The sequence below is a fragment of the Oreochromis niloticus genome, linkage group LG17, assembly GCF_001858045.2.
Source record: "Oreochromis niloticus isolate F11D_XX linkage group LG17, O_niloticus_UMD_NMBU, whole genome shotgun sequence".
NCBI classification, from domain to species: Eukaryota; Metazoa; Chordata; class Actinopteri; order Cichliformes; family Cichlidae; genus Oreochromis; species Oreochromis niloticus.
This window is the reverse complement of record NC_031981.2, coordinates 38,492,136-38,505,364: the sequence shown is the minus strand read 5'-3', so window position 1 is coordinate 38,505,364 and position 13,229 is coordinate 38,492,136. Positions and strand designations below refer to the sequence as shown.

The 13,229-nt window shown below is 42.7% G+C and overlaps 1 protein-coding gene across 2 annotated transcripts; it reads left to right on the top strand.

Moving 5' to 3' along the window:
* The first annotated feature begins 1,470 nt into the window (after positions 1-1,470).
* On the top strand, positions 1,471-5,944 carry LOC112842577 (uncharacterized). 2 transcript variants are annotated; one of them, XM_025899372.1, is made up of 2 exons: positions 1,471-2,564; positions 3,196-5,944. In XM_025899372.1, exon 2 carries the CDS (start codon positions 3,557-3,559, stop codon positions 5,921-5,923), a length of 2,367 nt encoding a protein of 788 aa, XP_025755157.1. In that variant the 5' UTR covers positions 1,471-2,564; positions 3,196-3,556; the 3' UTR covers positions 5,924-5,944. The 2 variants fall into 2 exon arrangements, with proteins under 2 accessions (XP_025755157.1, XP_025755156.1); XM_025899371.1 differs by having other exon boundaries at positions 3,179-5,944.
* The last annotated feature ends 7,285 nt before the right edge of the window (positions 5,945-13,229 follow it).

Genomic DNA, 13,229 nt, shown 5'->3' with positions numbered 1-13,229 from the left:
GTTCAAGTAAATGGAGAGTCCTCTTCACACACTAAGGTCAATTATGGTGTTCCACAGGGTTCAGTGCTAGGACCAATTCTATTTACATTATACATGCTTCCCTTAGGCAGCATCATTAGAAGACATAGCATAAATTTTCACTGCTATGCAGATGACACGCAGCTCTATCTATCCATGAAGCCAGGTATCACAGACCAATGAGTTAAACTGCAGGAATGTCTTAAAGACATAAAGACCTGGATGGCCGCTAACTTTCTGCTTCTTAATTCAGATCAAACTGAGGTTATTGTACTCGGCCCTGAAAATCTTAGAAATATGGTATCTAACCAGATTCTTACTCTGGATGGCATTACCTTGGCCTCCAGTAATGCTGTGAGGAACCTTGGAGTCATTTTTGACCAGGACATGTCCTTCAATGCACATATTAAACAAATATGTAAGACTGCTTTCTTCCATTGGCGCAACATCTCTAAAATTAGAAATATCCTGTCTCAGACTGATGCTGAAAAACTAGTTCATGCATTTATTACTTCCAGGCTGGACTACTGTAATTCATTATTTTCAGGATGTCCTAAAAACTCGCTGAAAAGCTTTCAGTTAATCCAAAATGCTGCAGCAAGAGTCCTGACAGGGACTAGAAAGAGAGAGCAGATTTCTCCTGTTTTGGCTTCCCTTCATTGGCTTCCTGTTAAATCCGGAATTGAATTCAAAATCCTGCTCCTCACATACAAGGTCTTAAATAATCAGGGCCCATCTTATCTTAATGACCTTGTAGTACCATATCACCCTATTAGAGCACTTCGCTCTTGCACTGCAGGCTTACTTGTTGTTCCTAGAGTATTTAAAAGTAGAATGGGAGGCAGGGCCTTCAGTTTTCAGGCCCCTCTTCTGTGGAACCAGCTTCCAGTTTGGATTCGGGAGACAGACACTATCTCTACTTTCAAGATTAGGCTTAAAACTTTCCTTTTTGCTAAAGCATATAGTTAGGGCTGGACCAGGTGACCCTGAATCCTCCCTTAGTTATGCTGCAATAGACGTGGGCTGCCGGGGATTCCCATGATGCATTGAGTTTTTCCTTTCCAGTCACCTTTCTCACTCACTATGTGTTAATAGACCTCTCTGCATCGAATCATATCTGTTATTAACCTCTGTCTCTTTTCCACAGCATGTCTTTATCCTGTTTTCCTTCTTTCACCCCAACCGGTCGCAGCAGATGGCTGCCCCTCCCTGAGCCTGGTTCTGCCGGAGGTTTCTTCCTGTTAAAAGGGAGTTTTTCCTTCCCACTGTCGCCAAAGTGCTTGCTCATAGGGGGTCATATGATTGTTGGGTTTTTCTCTGTATTTATTATTGTGCGATCTATTGTACAATATAAAGCGCCTTGAGGCGACTTTTGTTGTGATTTGGCGCTATATAAATAAAATTGAATTGAATTGAATTGAAAATGCATTGATAGAAACATTTCAGGGATTTTGAGTCATTCTGCACTCTAGATACGTTAATTGCATTAAAAATTCTAATTTTAACCGTAATGGCGGATTAATTTGTGTTAATGTGTTAATTTTGGAAGCACTAATTCATATGTGTTATTCTTTAAGACTTAACTATTAACATTTTGCACAAGTGTTTCAAGTTCATTACAGACTTGCTGGTTCTTTTATTAATCAGCTATCATGACCATGGTAATAAATTACTGCTTATTACCACATTATTACTTTCTGTAACTAACATACAAAAATGCACATAAACATGCTTACTTATTCCCAATATTGTCGCAGTTACCTGCGTGCAGTCTCTCGTCTCTGGACAGCTGACAAGAGCTGGCTAAACAACAACAGCTGGTTTATGACGTAACCTTGTGCCAGTGTAGCAGATTTCAAATGGAATACTGCGTTGTGACGACAGACACAGACTGGTCTGTTGGAAACTGGATTTATTTTCTAAAAGACAGTTCAGCAGCAAAATCAGTGTCACACAGCAACAGCAGGCCTCTCCTTATCCCTGTTTAGCACAAGGAACACATAAACGGATGGTGTAACAGATAAAAGGCAGTTCCAATTACTATTTTCCTCGTTCAAAGTAATCAAAAACACTTTGGAGCCCTTTAGCCATAAAAACTAATACTTAGTAAAGAAAAATACACCAAATTTAAACATATAATAGTACAGGGAGAGGAGCTACAGTCATGCAATTCAATTTAATTCAATTCATTTTTATTTATATAGCGCCAAATCACAACAAAAGTCGCCTCAAGGCGCTTTATATTGTACAGTATACTATTATATTGTACTACTATACTATAATAATTGTCGCACTGACCTAGTAGGTGTGGCTGTTACTCTTCTCTTCCTCCTCCTGCACTACCTGCTCTGCGCTGCTGCTGATTAGACCTGGTGCGCGCTGCTCCGCCAGGTGAGCTGAATTAGAGCAATCAAGGGCTGGCATGCCTAGTAGACCTTAAAATGCATGTAGCAGTCATTTGACCTGAGTGCGACATACTGAGAGGACAGCAAACAAAGCAATCCACTTTCCACTGTGAGGAAGACTTTGAGCTAGACGGGCTATCGGTAAGCTCTTGGACTCATATTTGCTGCTTATATGTTTGGGAACTATGGAAGCTCAATTGTGGAAATGTATTTATGCTTTGGGAAATAGTTACTGCATTTAAGTTTAAAAAATTATATTGATTAAAAGGAATGTTTAAGTTTGAATAAATTGTTTATGTAGATAGTCTTTCCCACATATTTATGTTAATTAATACTAAAAATAGCTATCCCAAATCCTTGGTTAAATCTTAGAACTAGTGTAAATGTGTTTGCTTTAATTTAAGGAAAATAATTCTTTGTAAAAGAGAATCCTTGGTTAAAGTCTCTATTAAAATACTTGCAAACTCTAAAATGTATGCTTTAAAAAAGTATAGAATGCAAGGTAGACACGGTTTGTGTATTTGAAAACCACAGTTTATTTCATCTTCTTTGTTTGAAACTACTCGGGTCTGTGATTAAAAACCAATGAATGTAAAACTAACTTAAGCTGGGTTAAATGATAGTTTAGCTAAATATTTTTGTCTATGTTAAATGGCTTTACTGAAGTGTATATATTTTTGTTATGTATTCTATATAATGCATTTAATTTATTTGAATGATTAATGAAATGTTTGTTATTTTTTGTGTGTTTAAAGGTTTTTCACCTATCTAGCAAAACAGCTACCTACCTGAATGAACCTGAAACTGGTCAAAAATAAATGGAGTGAAATTCAAAGTCTGGTCTTTTTCAAGTGTAGGCTCCTCACAGACAGAGAACACTTGACAGTGAAAAACCGGCCTGGCCAGTAAAGAAACCGGCCTTGACCAGTGAAGACTCCACAAAAGCTCACCACAAAGACGGAGAAGACTCCACCTGGGGGCCTGGAGGAAATCGCAACTTTCCGTTTGCCTGTCCAACCAATAACCAAGAAAGCAGCATGGCTGAGTCCAAGTCACTCGAAGAGCTGAAAATAGAGTGAACCACTGCAAAAAGACTGTTTTCCAGACTCACCAACCATATAATAAGGACTCACATGGATACGTCTGTAGAGGAGCTGCAGGATTCCTTCAAGAGACTCACAGCAGAGGGCTCCAAAGTGATTGACGTGAATGAGGAGCTTGAGGCCACCTACATCACGCAGTGTGAAGCAGAGGGCACACCGGAGCTGATGGGCCAACAGAGAGCAGATGTCGAGAAAATGGAGAAAGAATGTGAGCAGAAGTTGAAGGAGGCGAAGCACCTGATCAGAGAGACCCTGTGGACATCATATGGTGAAAGAGAACTGACCCTTGCTCTAAAATCAGCAGAAATGGAGTGTGAGAACGTCTCATCCACTCAGCCTGATGCACCCCTGGAGGCATATGATTTTATGCTCCACCATCTAGAACTGGTGAAGAAAGCTAAGCAGGCACACCAGACATGGAACCGCAGGACTCCACCTGCTGAGAGGCGAGATTGTGATCGTCGACTAATGGAGCTCGAAACCTGCCTTCCAAAGCTTGTGTCAGGGAAAGCAGCCCTGATCAAAGCAGAGAGAATTAAAAGAGATGCCGACCAAGCAGTTGTCACAGTCCGCAACGCAGCCCCGGTCTCAGCCATAAAACTGAAAGCCACAGCTTTACCAAAGTTCACCGGCAGCCAGCGTGAGTTCTACAGATGGCGGAAGGAATGGGAGGCTCTGCAAAAGCAAGGTGAACCAACCGGGTCCATGGAAGTAAAGAAATTCCAACTTCTCGATAGCCTCGATGATAAAGTGGCCAAAGATCTGCGCCTGTCCACATACACCTCGGCAGATGAGATCTTCAGAGTCCTTGAGAACTGCTATGGAAATCAAGCCACCATCGCCATTGAAATCATTGAGGAGCTTCAAGCTATCCCTCCTGTCCGTAGCAACCAGCCTAGAAGAATAATAGAGCTTATCCACGCAGTTGAAAAGGCCCTCTATGATTTAAATGAGCTGGATAAAGCAAATGCCATGAAGAACCTATTAGTAATAAAGTCTATTGAAAGCAAGCTGCCTGAGTCCCTAAAGAAAGACTGGCTTACCCACGCTGCTGATCCAAAGAATGCTGTGACTCATCAGAATCAGTTTGACAAGCTGCTCGCCTACCTCCAATCTCAAGAGTCCATCTACGAGCAGTTAGACCAGCTGAGAGACATCGACCCTGCCAAGGAGAGAACAAAGTTCCCAATAAAGTACGCCCGTACCAAGTCAGTTAAATCCAGTACTGATCCAGCAGGCTGCATCATCTGTGGGGACCCGAAACACAAGAGAAAGCTCTACATCTGCAGACGGTTTAGAACCAACACAAAGTTACAGGAGAAAAAAGATGCAGTGCAGCAACTTGGAGCCTGCAAGAGGTGCCTCGAGATCCACGACGAACCCTGCAGAAAGACGACTTACCTGTGCCGAAATCCAGAGTGCAAAGACCAGCATCATTACCTTCTTTGTCCCTTGCCACGACCCTTATCACAAAGGTCCAAGTCTGGTCCGGTGAGAGCTGAGAGGAGGAGGTACACAGAGGTTCAAGAAGAGTTCATCTCTAAACTATCGCCAGAGCTAGCACAGCAGTGTCGGGAAGCTTTCTGCAACATCTCATCACGAGCCTTCAACTCCATGGCAGCAGAGAGAGGTCTACTGGAGGAGACTGGTCTAAAAGAGTACCCTGTGATTCTGATGCTCCTTGACGTCATTGCCAGTGATGGACAGAGAATTGGGACACTAATTGATCTAGCATCTGACACAAATTACATAAACCACAAAGCTGCAAGTAAGCTCAACCTTCGCAGTGAAGACGTCATGCTTGTCATCCACGGTGTCGGAGGTATGAAGGTGTCTGTGGCAACCAAGCGCTACCTTCTCAAGATCCGTGTCAACACCTCGAGAGGAACTTTAAAGCCTCACCAGTTAGTCTGCTATGGTCTTGACAAGATTGCTGAAGTGAAAAGACACGTTCCACCTCAGAAGCTACAGAAGATCTTCCCGGACGTCCCGCTCCGAGACCTCGTCAGACCCAGGGAGATCCAGCTTCTAATCAGCCATAAAGAAGGCCAGCTGGTGCCCAAAAAGATCCGCTCCATCGGTGACCTGGTGCTCTGGGACGGTCCACTTGGCAAGACAATCGGGGGCACGCATCCAGACCTCTTTGAGGAAGTCACCTTGATGGCCCACACCTCCAAGACTCACTTCGCAAGATCAATGAGAGCTGCTGCATTCAAGTACCAAGAGTTCACTAAAGACCTGGCTTCCTGTCAGCATCCTGGTCACCCTGAGACTCTATCCACCACAGCTACCAGCAGCAGAGACTTTCTGAAGTGGTGGAGGTGGGAAAGCATCGGAGCCGCTTGCCAGCCGAGATGTGGAGGGTGTCGTTGTGGGAACTGCCAGCCAGGGGGGTAAAGAAATGACGCTCGCTGAAAAGAGGGAGATGGAGATCGTGAGAAATGGCCTGACTTATTCAACTGGAGATGACCACAGCAGTGAACCGCATTGGCATGCCAAGTACCCATGGGTAGACGATCCAGCAACCTTGCCAAATAACAGGAAAGCAGTAGAAGCAACATTCATCAGAACCGAGATGAAGCTATCTAAAGAACCTGAATGGAAGACGGCCTATGCTGCACAAGTTCATGAAATGGTAAACCGCAGCGCTGCAGTGAAGCTGTCCAAAGAAGTCCTGCAGAGTTGGACTGGGCCAGTATGGTATATAAGCCACCTCATCGCGCCGAATGCACACTCGGTATCTACCCCAGTGAGGTTGGTGTGGAACAGCAGCCAGAAGTACAGAGGCCTCAGCCTGAATGACATCCTCATCAAAGGTCCTGATGTCCTGAACCCGATAAGAGCTGTCCTGCTGAGGTTCCGAGCTGGTGTCTACGCTGCCCTTGGTGACATCTGCAAGATGTACAACTCCGTCTGGCTGGAAGATCGAGAGGTCCACTTGCACAGATTCTTGTGGCGTGACACAGAAGATGCAGGCATAGAAGACTATGCCATAACAAGAGTCAACATTGGAGACAAACCTGCTGGTTGCATAGCCCAAGTCGCCATGAGAGAAACTGCAAACCTACCTTCATTCAGTCACTTCAAAGAAGAGAAACGTGTGCTAGAAGAAGATGCTTATGTCGATGACATCCTGACATCACACAATGACCTCGACCATCTGAGACGCCTAACAGCCAACATCGAGCACATCCTGAGAGCTGGAGGATTCTACATGAAGCCTTGGGTCTACTCCAGTCAAAGTGGGAGGGAGGAGGCAAAGAAAGAGTTGCCTCAATCAGAGCCAAAGACTATGATCCTGCCAAACCAGCTGACGGAAGATGACAACAAAGCCCTTGGCCTTGGCTACACCATCAATGATGACAAGCTTCATATCATGGTTGCAGTGAACTTTTCAAAGAAAAGGAGGAAAATGCGCCTTGGTCAAGACCTGCTCAGAGAAGAAGTCGGAGAGCAAACACCTGATCCACTAACCAGGCGAGAACTGCTAAGCCAAGTCTCCGGCCTATATGACCCACTTGGTCTTGTGACTCCTGTCAAACAGAAGGGTGCCATCCTGGTAAGGAGAGCTTTCCTAGAAGCAAAAGTAAAGTACCGCCTCGAAGACACATGGGACGCAGCCTTGTCTGAAGGTCTCCGAGAAGACGCCATAAAACTTCTGGAAGAATATGCTGACCTGAAGAAACTGCATTTCACTAGAGCCCTGACTCCACCAGATCCCTGTGCAGAGCCCAGTGCCATCACGTTCTCTGATGGCAGTGAACACGCATATGGCGAAGTGATGTACCTTCGCTGGAGTTGCAGCCATAGTGTCATCGTGAGACTAGTAGAGTAATAGTGTGCCTTACCAGTGTGGAGTCCACAAAAGCTCTGGCTGGGAACCCCCACACATGGGCTGTGTCCCAATTCAGGGTCTGCACGCTTGACGTACGCACACTACGCGTACTACGTACGGTGCGTACTACAAGTACGGGAAGTGCGGAAGTGAGAGGCTTGTGAAATGGGACGGTCTAGCCTTCGTTGTGCTGTTCAGGTTGCCTAGCAACCATGATACTAACCGCGAGAAATGTTTCATACAGCTTTGTTTGACAGAAATGAAGGAGAAAAAATGTTTTGTTGGTCATTCATTTTTGTCATGACATCACTTTGATTAGTTGAGACCACAAGACTGTAAAACATGATAGTTGGGCTTCATTTCTGTACTGAACAGTCATTTCAAGATTAGTTAGTAAATAATAATTAGCTAATGTTGTTCATGAGACTAAAGTCATCTCACTGTGGTAATGTTAATATAATATGGACAATATTATATGTATTGTGTGTGTGTGTGTGTATATATATAGATATATAGATAGAGAGAGATAGAGATAGAGAGAGAGATATAGAGATATATCGATCAATAGATAGGAGTTTGAACTCTGGGTCAAAGATGCAAGTAGCAGTTATTTATATCTCCTATCACCTTAAATCTTCAGTCAAAGACAAGTATCTCTGACAGTGTATATACAGATGTATTATATATAAGAGACAAATATTGTTCTTTCAATATGTTGGCATTACTAAATTTGGCTCAATGCTTACATATATGTGTAAAAAGCAGATGTACGAGCTGTGAAAACTGTTTCTGATGGAATGAAGATCAGACTGATATATGAAATATTCCTTTATTGCGTGAGAAAATCAGACCATGTCATAACTGCTTTAAGTCATACAGAATAGATATCAGAGCCTTAAACAGGCTGACTTCTGCTAAATGGGTCAAACTGGGCAGAAAGTAAACAAACACATAACATCCTTATAGAATATGATGTAACACTATAGATCAACTTAGCTCAGAATATATAAAGCATATAAACAATTACAGCAATATGATGCAACAAACACAGCAGTGCTACTAATCCAAAATACTCAAAGCTTCATAGAACTGAAACAAACATTTATTTTTAGCTCCATTCTGCTGCTGATACATACTTTAGGTTTCTGAATATTAAACTTGTTGCTGCCTTTCATAGTGTGTAACTTGAAGGCCCTGAGTACTTTCTCCCACACTGAAAACACTGGGGTGATAACATTATTTGAACATTACCTAATAAGACTGATTCAGGACAGACAATTAGTTATGTTAAACTTTCCTAGCAGTCCTTCACAAACAGGGAACAGTCTGTCTATTCTCTCCATCTGTCAGCTGCTGCTGGCTCTTCCTCCTCCTCTTCCTCACACACTGCTGAGTTTGTCCTGGTGGATCATCAGGGGTGCAAAGCCTCACAGATGATGTGCAGCAGTGGGTCCCTCAGTCTGTCCTCACTCTGGACACTTGCAGTTGTCACACATGGAAATCAAATGTGTGATAAGCTGCAGGATTCAAACACAAGTGTAACTTATAAATACATGTTCATACTTTTATTCCACAATCAGAGAGAAAGAAACAGAGAGAGAGTGCAGGACAGACAGACAGGTGACAGTCTCAGGTGTACACACTGCTACAAAACAGCACAAGAGAAGGAGGATTTAGTGTTTGTGTTATTACGAGTGCTAAACAAGAAGAGTTCCCAGATGGTGCAGTGGACACATGTGTGACTCCTGTGATTAAAGCATCTTTCTTTCAGCTTAACGAGTGAACCGTCAGCTCGTTCAAACACACGTTAAAGTCCGTTTGGCTCGACACCACCGAACAGAGGCAGCAATATAACATAGCTAACATTAACAGTGCAGTGAATCCTGCTTGTGCCGTCATATTCAGGACTGCAAACCGAGCAGCATCACTGACTTTCAGCTTGTTGTGTTTGTGGATATATGACTGACTTTAATTATCCATAAAATCATCACATCCTCTGTAAGATTAAGGTCGACTATATATGTATTTAGAAGAAGAGGCTTTAAAACCAAGTTACCGCTGAAAGTACAAACATCACTAATGTCACATAACTTTGCCGACATGTGGCCAACAGTAATGTTTTAATGTTCTTAAACATTCGCACATAAATAAGTGACATCATATTCAGTACTTACTTTTGACAGTTCACTCTTCGGCCGCTCCCTTCTGCCGTATTTTGCGGCAAAATTATCCACACCCACCGCCGCGCTATGGATTGTGGGATATATGGGGCCACGAAGCGTGCACCGGACCACGCTTGATATTTGGGGAAATCGACGGCGCATTTGGAGTATGCATTTGAAGTACACTTTGAATTGGGACAGCCGTCGGCGCGTGGTGGTGACGTAATCGCACTTGAAATGCATACTGTCACTACCCGTACCGGAAACCCGATCGGTACCCCGCATGCGCGAAAGGTGTCTACTTCCGGTCAAAGCGTTTTACAATAGTTACGGGTCAGAGTATCTGTTAAGATGTTAAGAAAAATAAGTATCTCTTAAAATGTTTCCGATAATGAAACATTTAATATAATGTAGACAAAAACAAAAAAAATAAAAAGATAGGGACGGATCAGGACTCCCCGATCCTTACTGGGCATGTGCAAAGTCGGACCGTACAAATCGGGTCTACCCGATCCGTACTGCGCATGTGCAGGGGTTTTCTTCTTCGTCTGTTCGTTTAATGGCAGTTTACTCCCCAGTGTAAGAGGATACTGCCACCTGCTGACCGAGCGAATGAACCCAATTATAAACGGAATTAGCATCATTACAAACGTGTGTTAATTTTGATTTAATGATAGTCGAGTGTGTTTATGCTTGTCTGTGTGGAGAGGATTGATTGGAATAGTGATGATGATCTCCGCTATCACTGTCAATTGTCAGTAAACACTTCATTTGGCTGCTGAATCTTCACGTGACCTATTACAAAGTCTGTATTACTAACTCTGTAATTAGGCGCCATTCTTCTTATTTTACGGCGCTGTTGTTCAATCAGGGAACGCTCTGTGTTGAGGAGAAAAGCGTGAATTTGTTTGTATACGGATTATCCATTGTTTAAATGTCCCGGTAGTCAAAAAGGAGGCAGAGCTGTTGAGAAATGCTAGGAGCTAACTGGGCACTAACCGTATCATTCAAATATGTTGAATGTCGCAATGCTGGCAAAGAGAGGAAGTGACGCAAGATTTGCGCATGCGGGGTACCGATCGGGTTTCCGGTACGGATAGGGTAGCGACACATACTTCAAGCGTGCATACCCTGAATTGGGACACAGTCATGCTGCATGTTTACAAGTGGTGTCACACTGATTAATGCCCCACTTCAACAGTGACATGTGGAACCTTAGTTTTACAAACATTAAATTTACACAATAAAAAATAAACTATCTACAATACAGTTTTGAGAATGTTCACAGTGACTCACTCAGTATATTATATCTCAGCTACACCAGCTAATGTTAGGCTTGAGTGTCCTAAAAAATTACACTTTCACTCTGATAAACAGTTTGATTACTTTCTCATATCATATGAGTTTATTCACTAAGACTCCAGCAATGTTACATTCACTTCAAAGAAAGTTTCACTTCTGGCAAAAGATGCTAACAGTAGCTAACAGTGCCAGAAATGCTTAACGACAGTTGAGGATATCCCCAACAACTCACAGTTTTATGGCTGTTATAGATATCGGTCTATAACTCTGACTCATAGACCGATCTTGTACCCCTTCATAGCTGAGGTGACTATGAAGAGGTGAAAAAGTTCCACAGATGGGGAAAAACTCTGGAGTGAATTGGGATCCAGTCCGAACTGTAGTAGAAACAGGCGAGACATTTCATTTTAATGTCATCTTGTTTTAAGGCAGGAAATACAAAAGGGATCAGCGGTTCAAGTGGCCCATGGAAAGGCAGTAGCAGTCATCATTACAATAATGGCCTCTTTAAAGCATATCATACAATTAAAATTAAAATTGTAGAATGCAATGATAGTAGACCATTAAAAATGTAGAGGTTACTTTGGTAAACTAAGAATTTTCAGGGTGCCGGTTTAGCTCAGAGCGCGATGAGCGGGCGCCCACATGCCTTATGGTCTCCCACCTTCTCCCTCTGCTTTCCTGTCCTTTCTTCACTGATCTATCTAATAATGCTGAAAAAGCTTTATTAGTTTACTTACTTTAGTAAGTAAACAATCCCATTTACAAATGTAATCACAATAAACATCTTCCTGTCCGTATCTGGGGGGAATAGCATCGACAAAGAGGTTTAAAACAGCCCATGATGCAATATTCCTGTCACGAATTTGGTATTTTGGATTTCAGCAGCGTCCCCCACCCCCACCGTGCCAAGGTTGTGGCAGGGTTGGTGGGTGGAGGAGAAGAAGGGAAAGGCAGAGTTCCTGTCCTGAAAAACACACTCCCAGCTTTGGGTGTTTACATCTCCTTGGCATGTCTGTGGCTGTTTCCATAGCGACTGGAGTAAAGGAAGTTGGGATGTCTCTGAGATATGGTGTGCTGAGTGCTGTTGATTGTTGAACCCGAGGTGGAAAATGAGCAGGGAAAACAGGAAGTGGGAGAGGAAGGTGCCGACTCACCATTATCTCAGCCTGAACCTGTGGGAGAAATCAGCGCTGGTCTCCATACAAAGACCAGCTGCTTTGTTTGCCTTTTACTCTCATTTGGAGATGACATTCACAGCTACAGCTGGCTTGGCTTTAAACACTCCTGTGTTATAAGAGTAAATGGGAAAGTGCAGCTACAACAATCAGCTTCCCATCAAACTGGAGTACTGCACATTTTACTGAATGACAGTTTGACCTGAGGCAATACATTAGACATATTTCGCTTGAACCACATCAGAGAAATATAATCACACACATAACTTTTTTAAAGATATGAGTAAATTTCTCCCAGTTTTATCCCAATAAACTTTTACATTTTTGGGGATCTAGTTTCCATTCTTTATGCAGTATATCCTTGTTATATAATAAGACTACTTCTTTTTTTTTTTTTCTTACAGAAAAATTGACGGCTGGATAAAGAGCCCTCTGCTGAGATTTATTTGAGCAGGAGAGATTCATTTTGGAGGAACGTCTTCAGGTGAAGCTGCAAGTGTCAAATGGCCCTTACACCCCCACCATCGCTGAAATGTCCTCATAAGGAATGTCACACTAAGGAAAACAGTGGTCAGAGACCACGACACAACCGAAATTACGTCAGCTGTTTGCAGCGAACACGTTGCCTTTGAAATGGTTGCTTCAAAGATGGGGACCAACTACTCACAGCCAGCTGCCATCTTCACTCCCACTTTGTGTTGAGATGAGCGATGGATCAGTCTGGTTTCAGTAGTTAACTGAATAGGAGCAAGTTGGCAATTAAGTGTAATAAACTGGCAGAAATATGAAATCTATAAATGATGAAAATCATACATCATGGCAAAAAAAAATGTATCCGTTTGAGATTCACTGCAGTCAGTTTAAGTTGGGCAGGTTGGCTCCCATTGGACGGCTGGTTCAATGTTGAGGGTGTTTCACATGTAACCACTTGGTTGTTACAACTATTTACAATCACTAACCAAGAGCAAAGATTAAATAAAAATCAATGAAGTCAGCAGGAAAACACAGATTGTTCTTATTCACACGGAGGAATCCACTGCAGGGTGACTAAGTCACTAAGATAAAGGGAAAAATTTGAAGGTGGTTTCATAGGTAATGTTAAGCATTATCAAAGAAATAAGTCGATTTTCTATTTACAAAAGTGGAGACAATTGACTCCAATATGAAAAGTGAGGATTTGTTTGGTGTGAAAACAGGTGAAATAAAGCAAAGACAGAGACCATTAG

Bases quoted from the DNA above. Each gene is read 5' to 3' on its own strand.
- LOC112842577 (XM_025899372.1), top strand. From the start codon at position 3,557: ATGGATACGTCTGTAGAGGAGCTGCAGGATTCCTTCAAGAGACTCACA.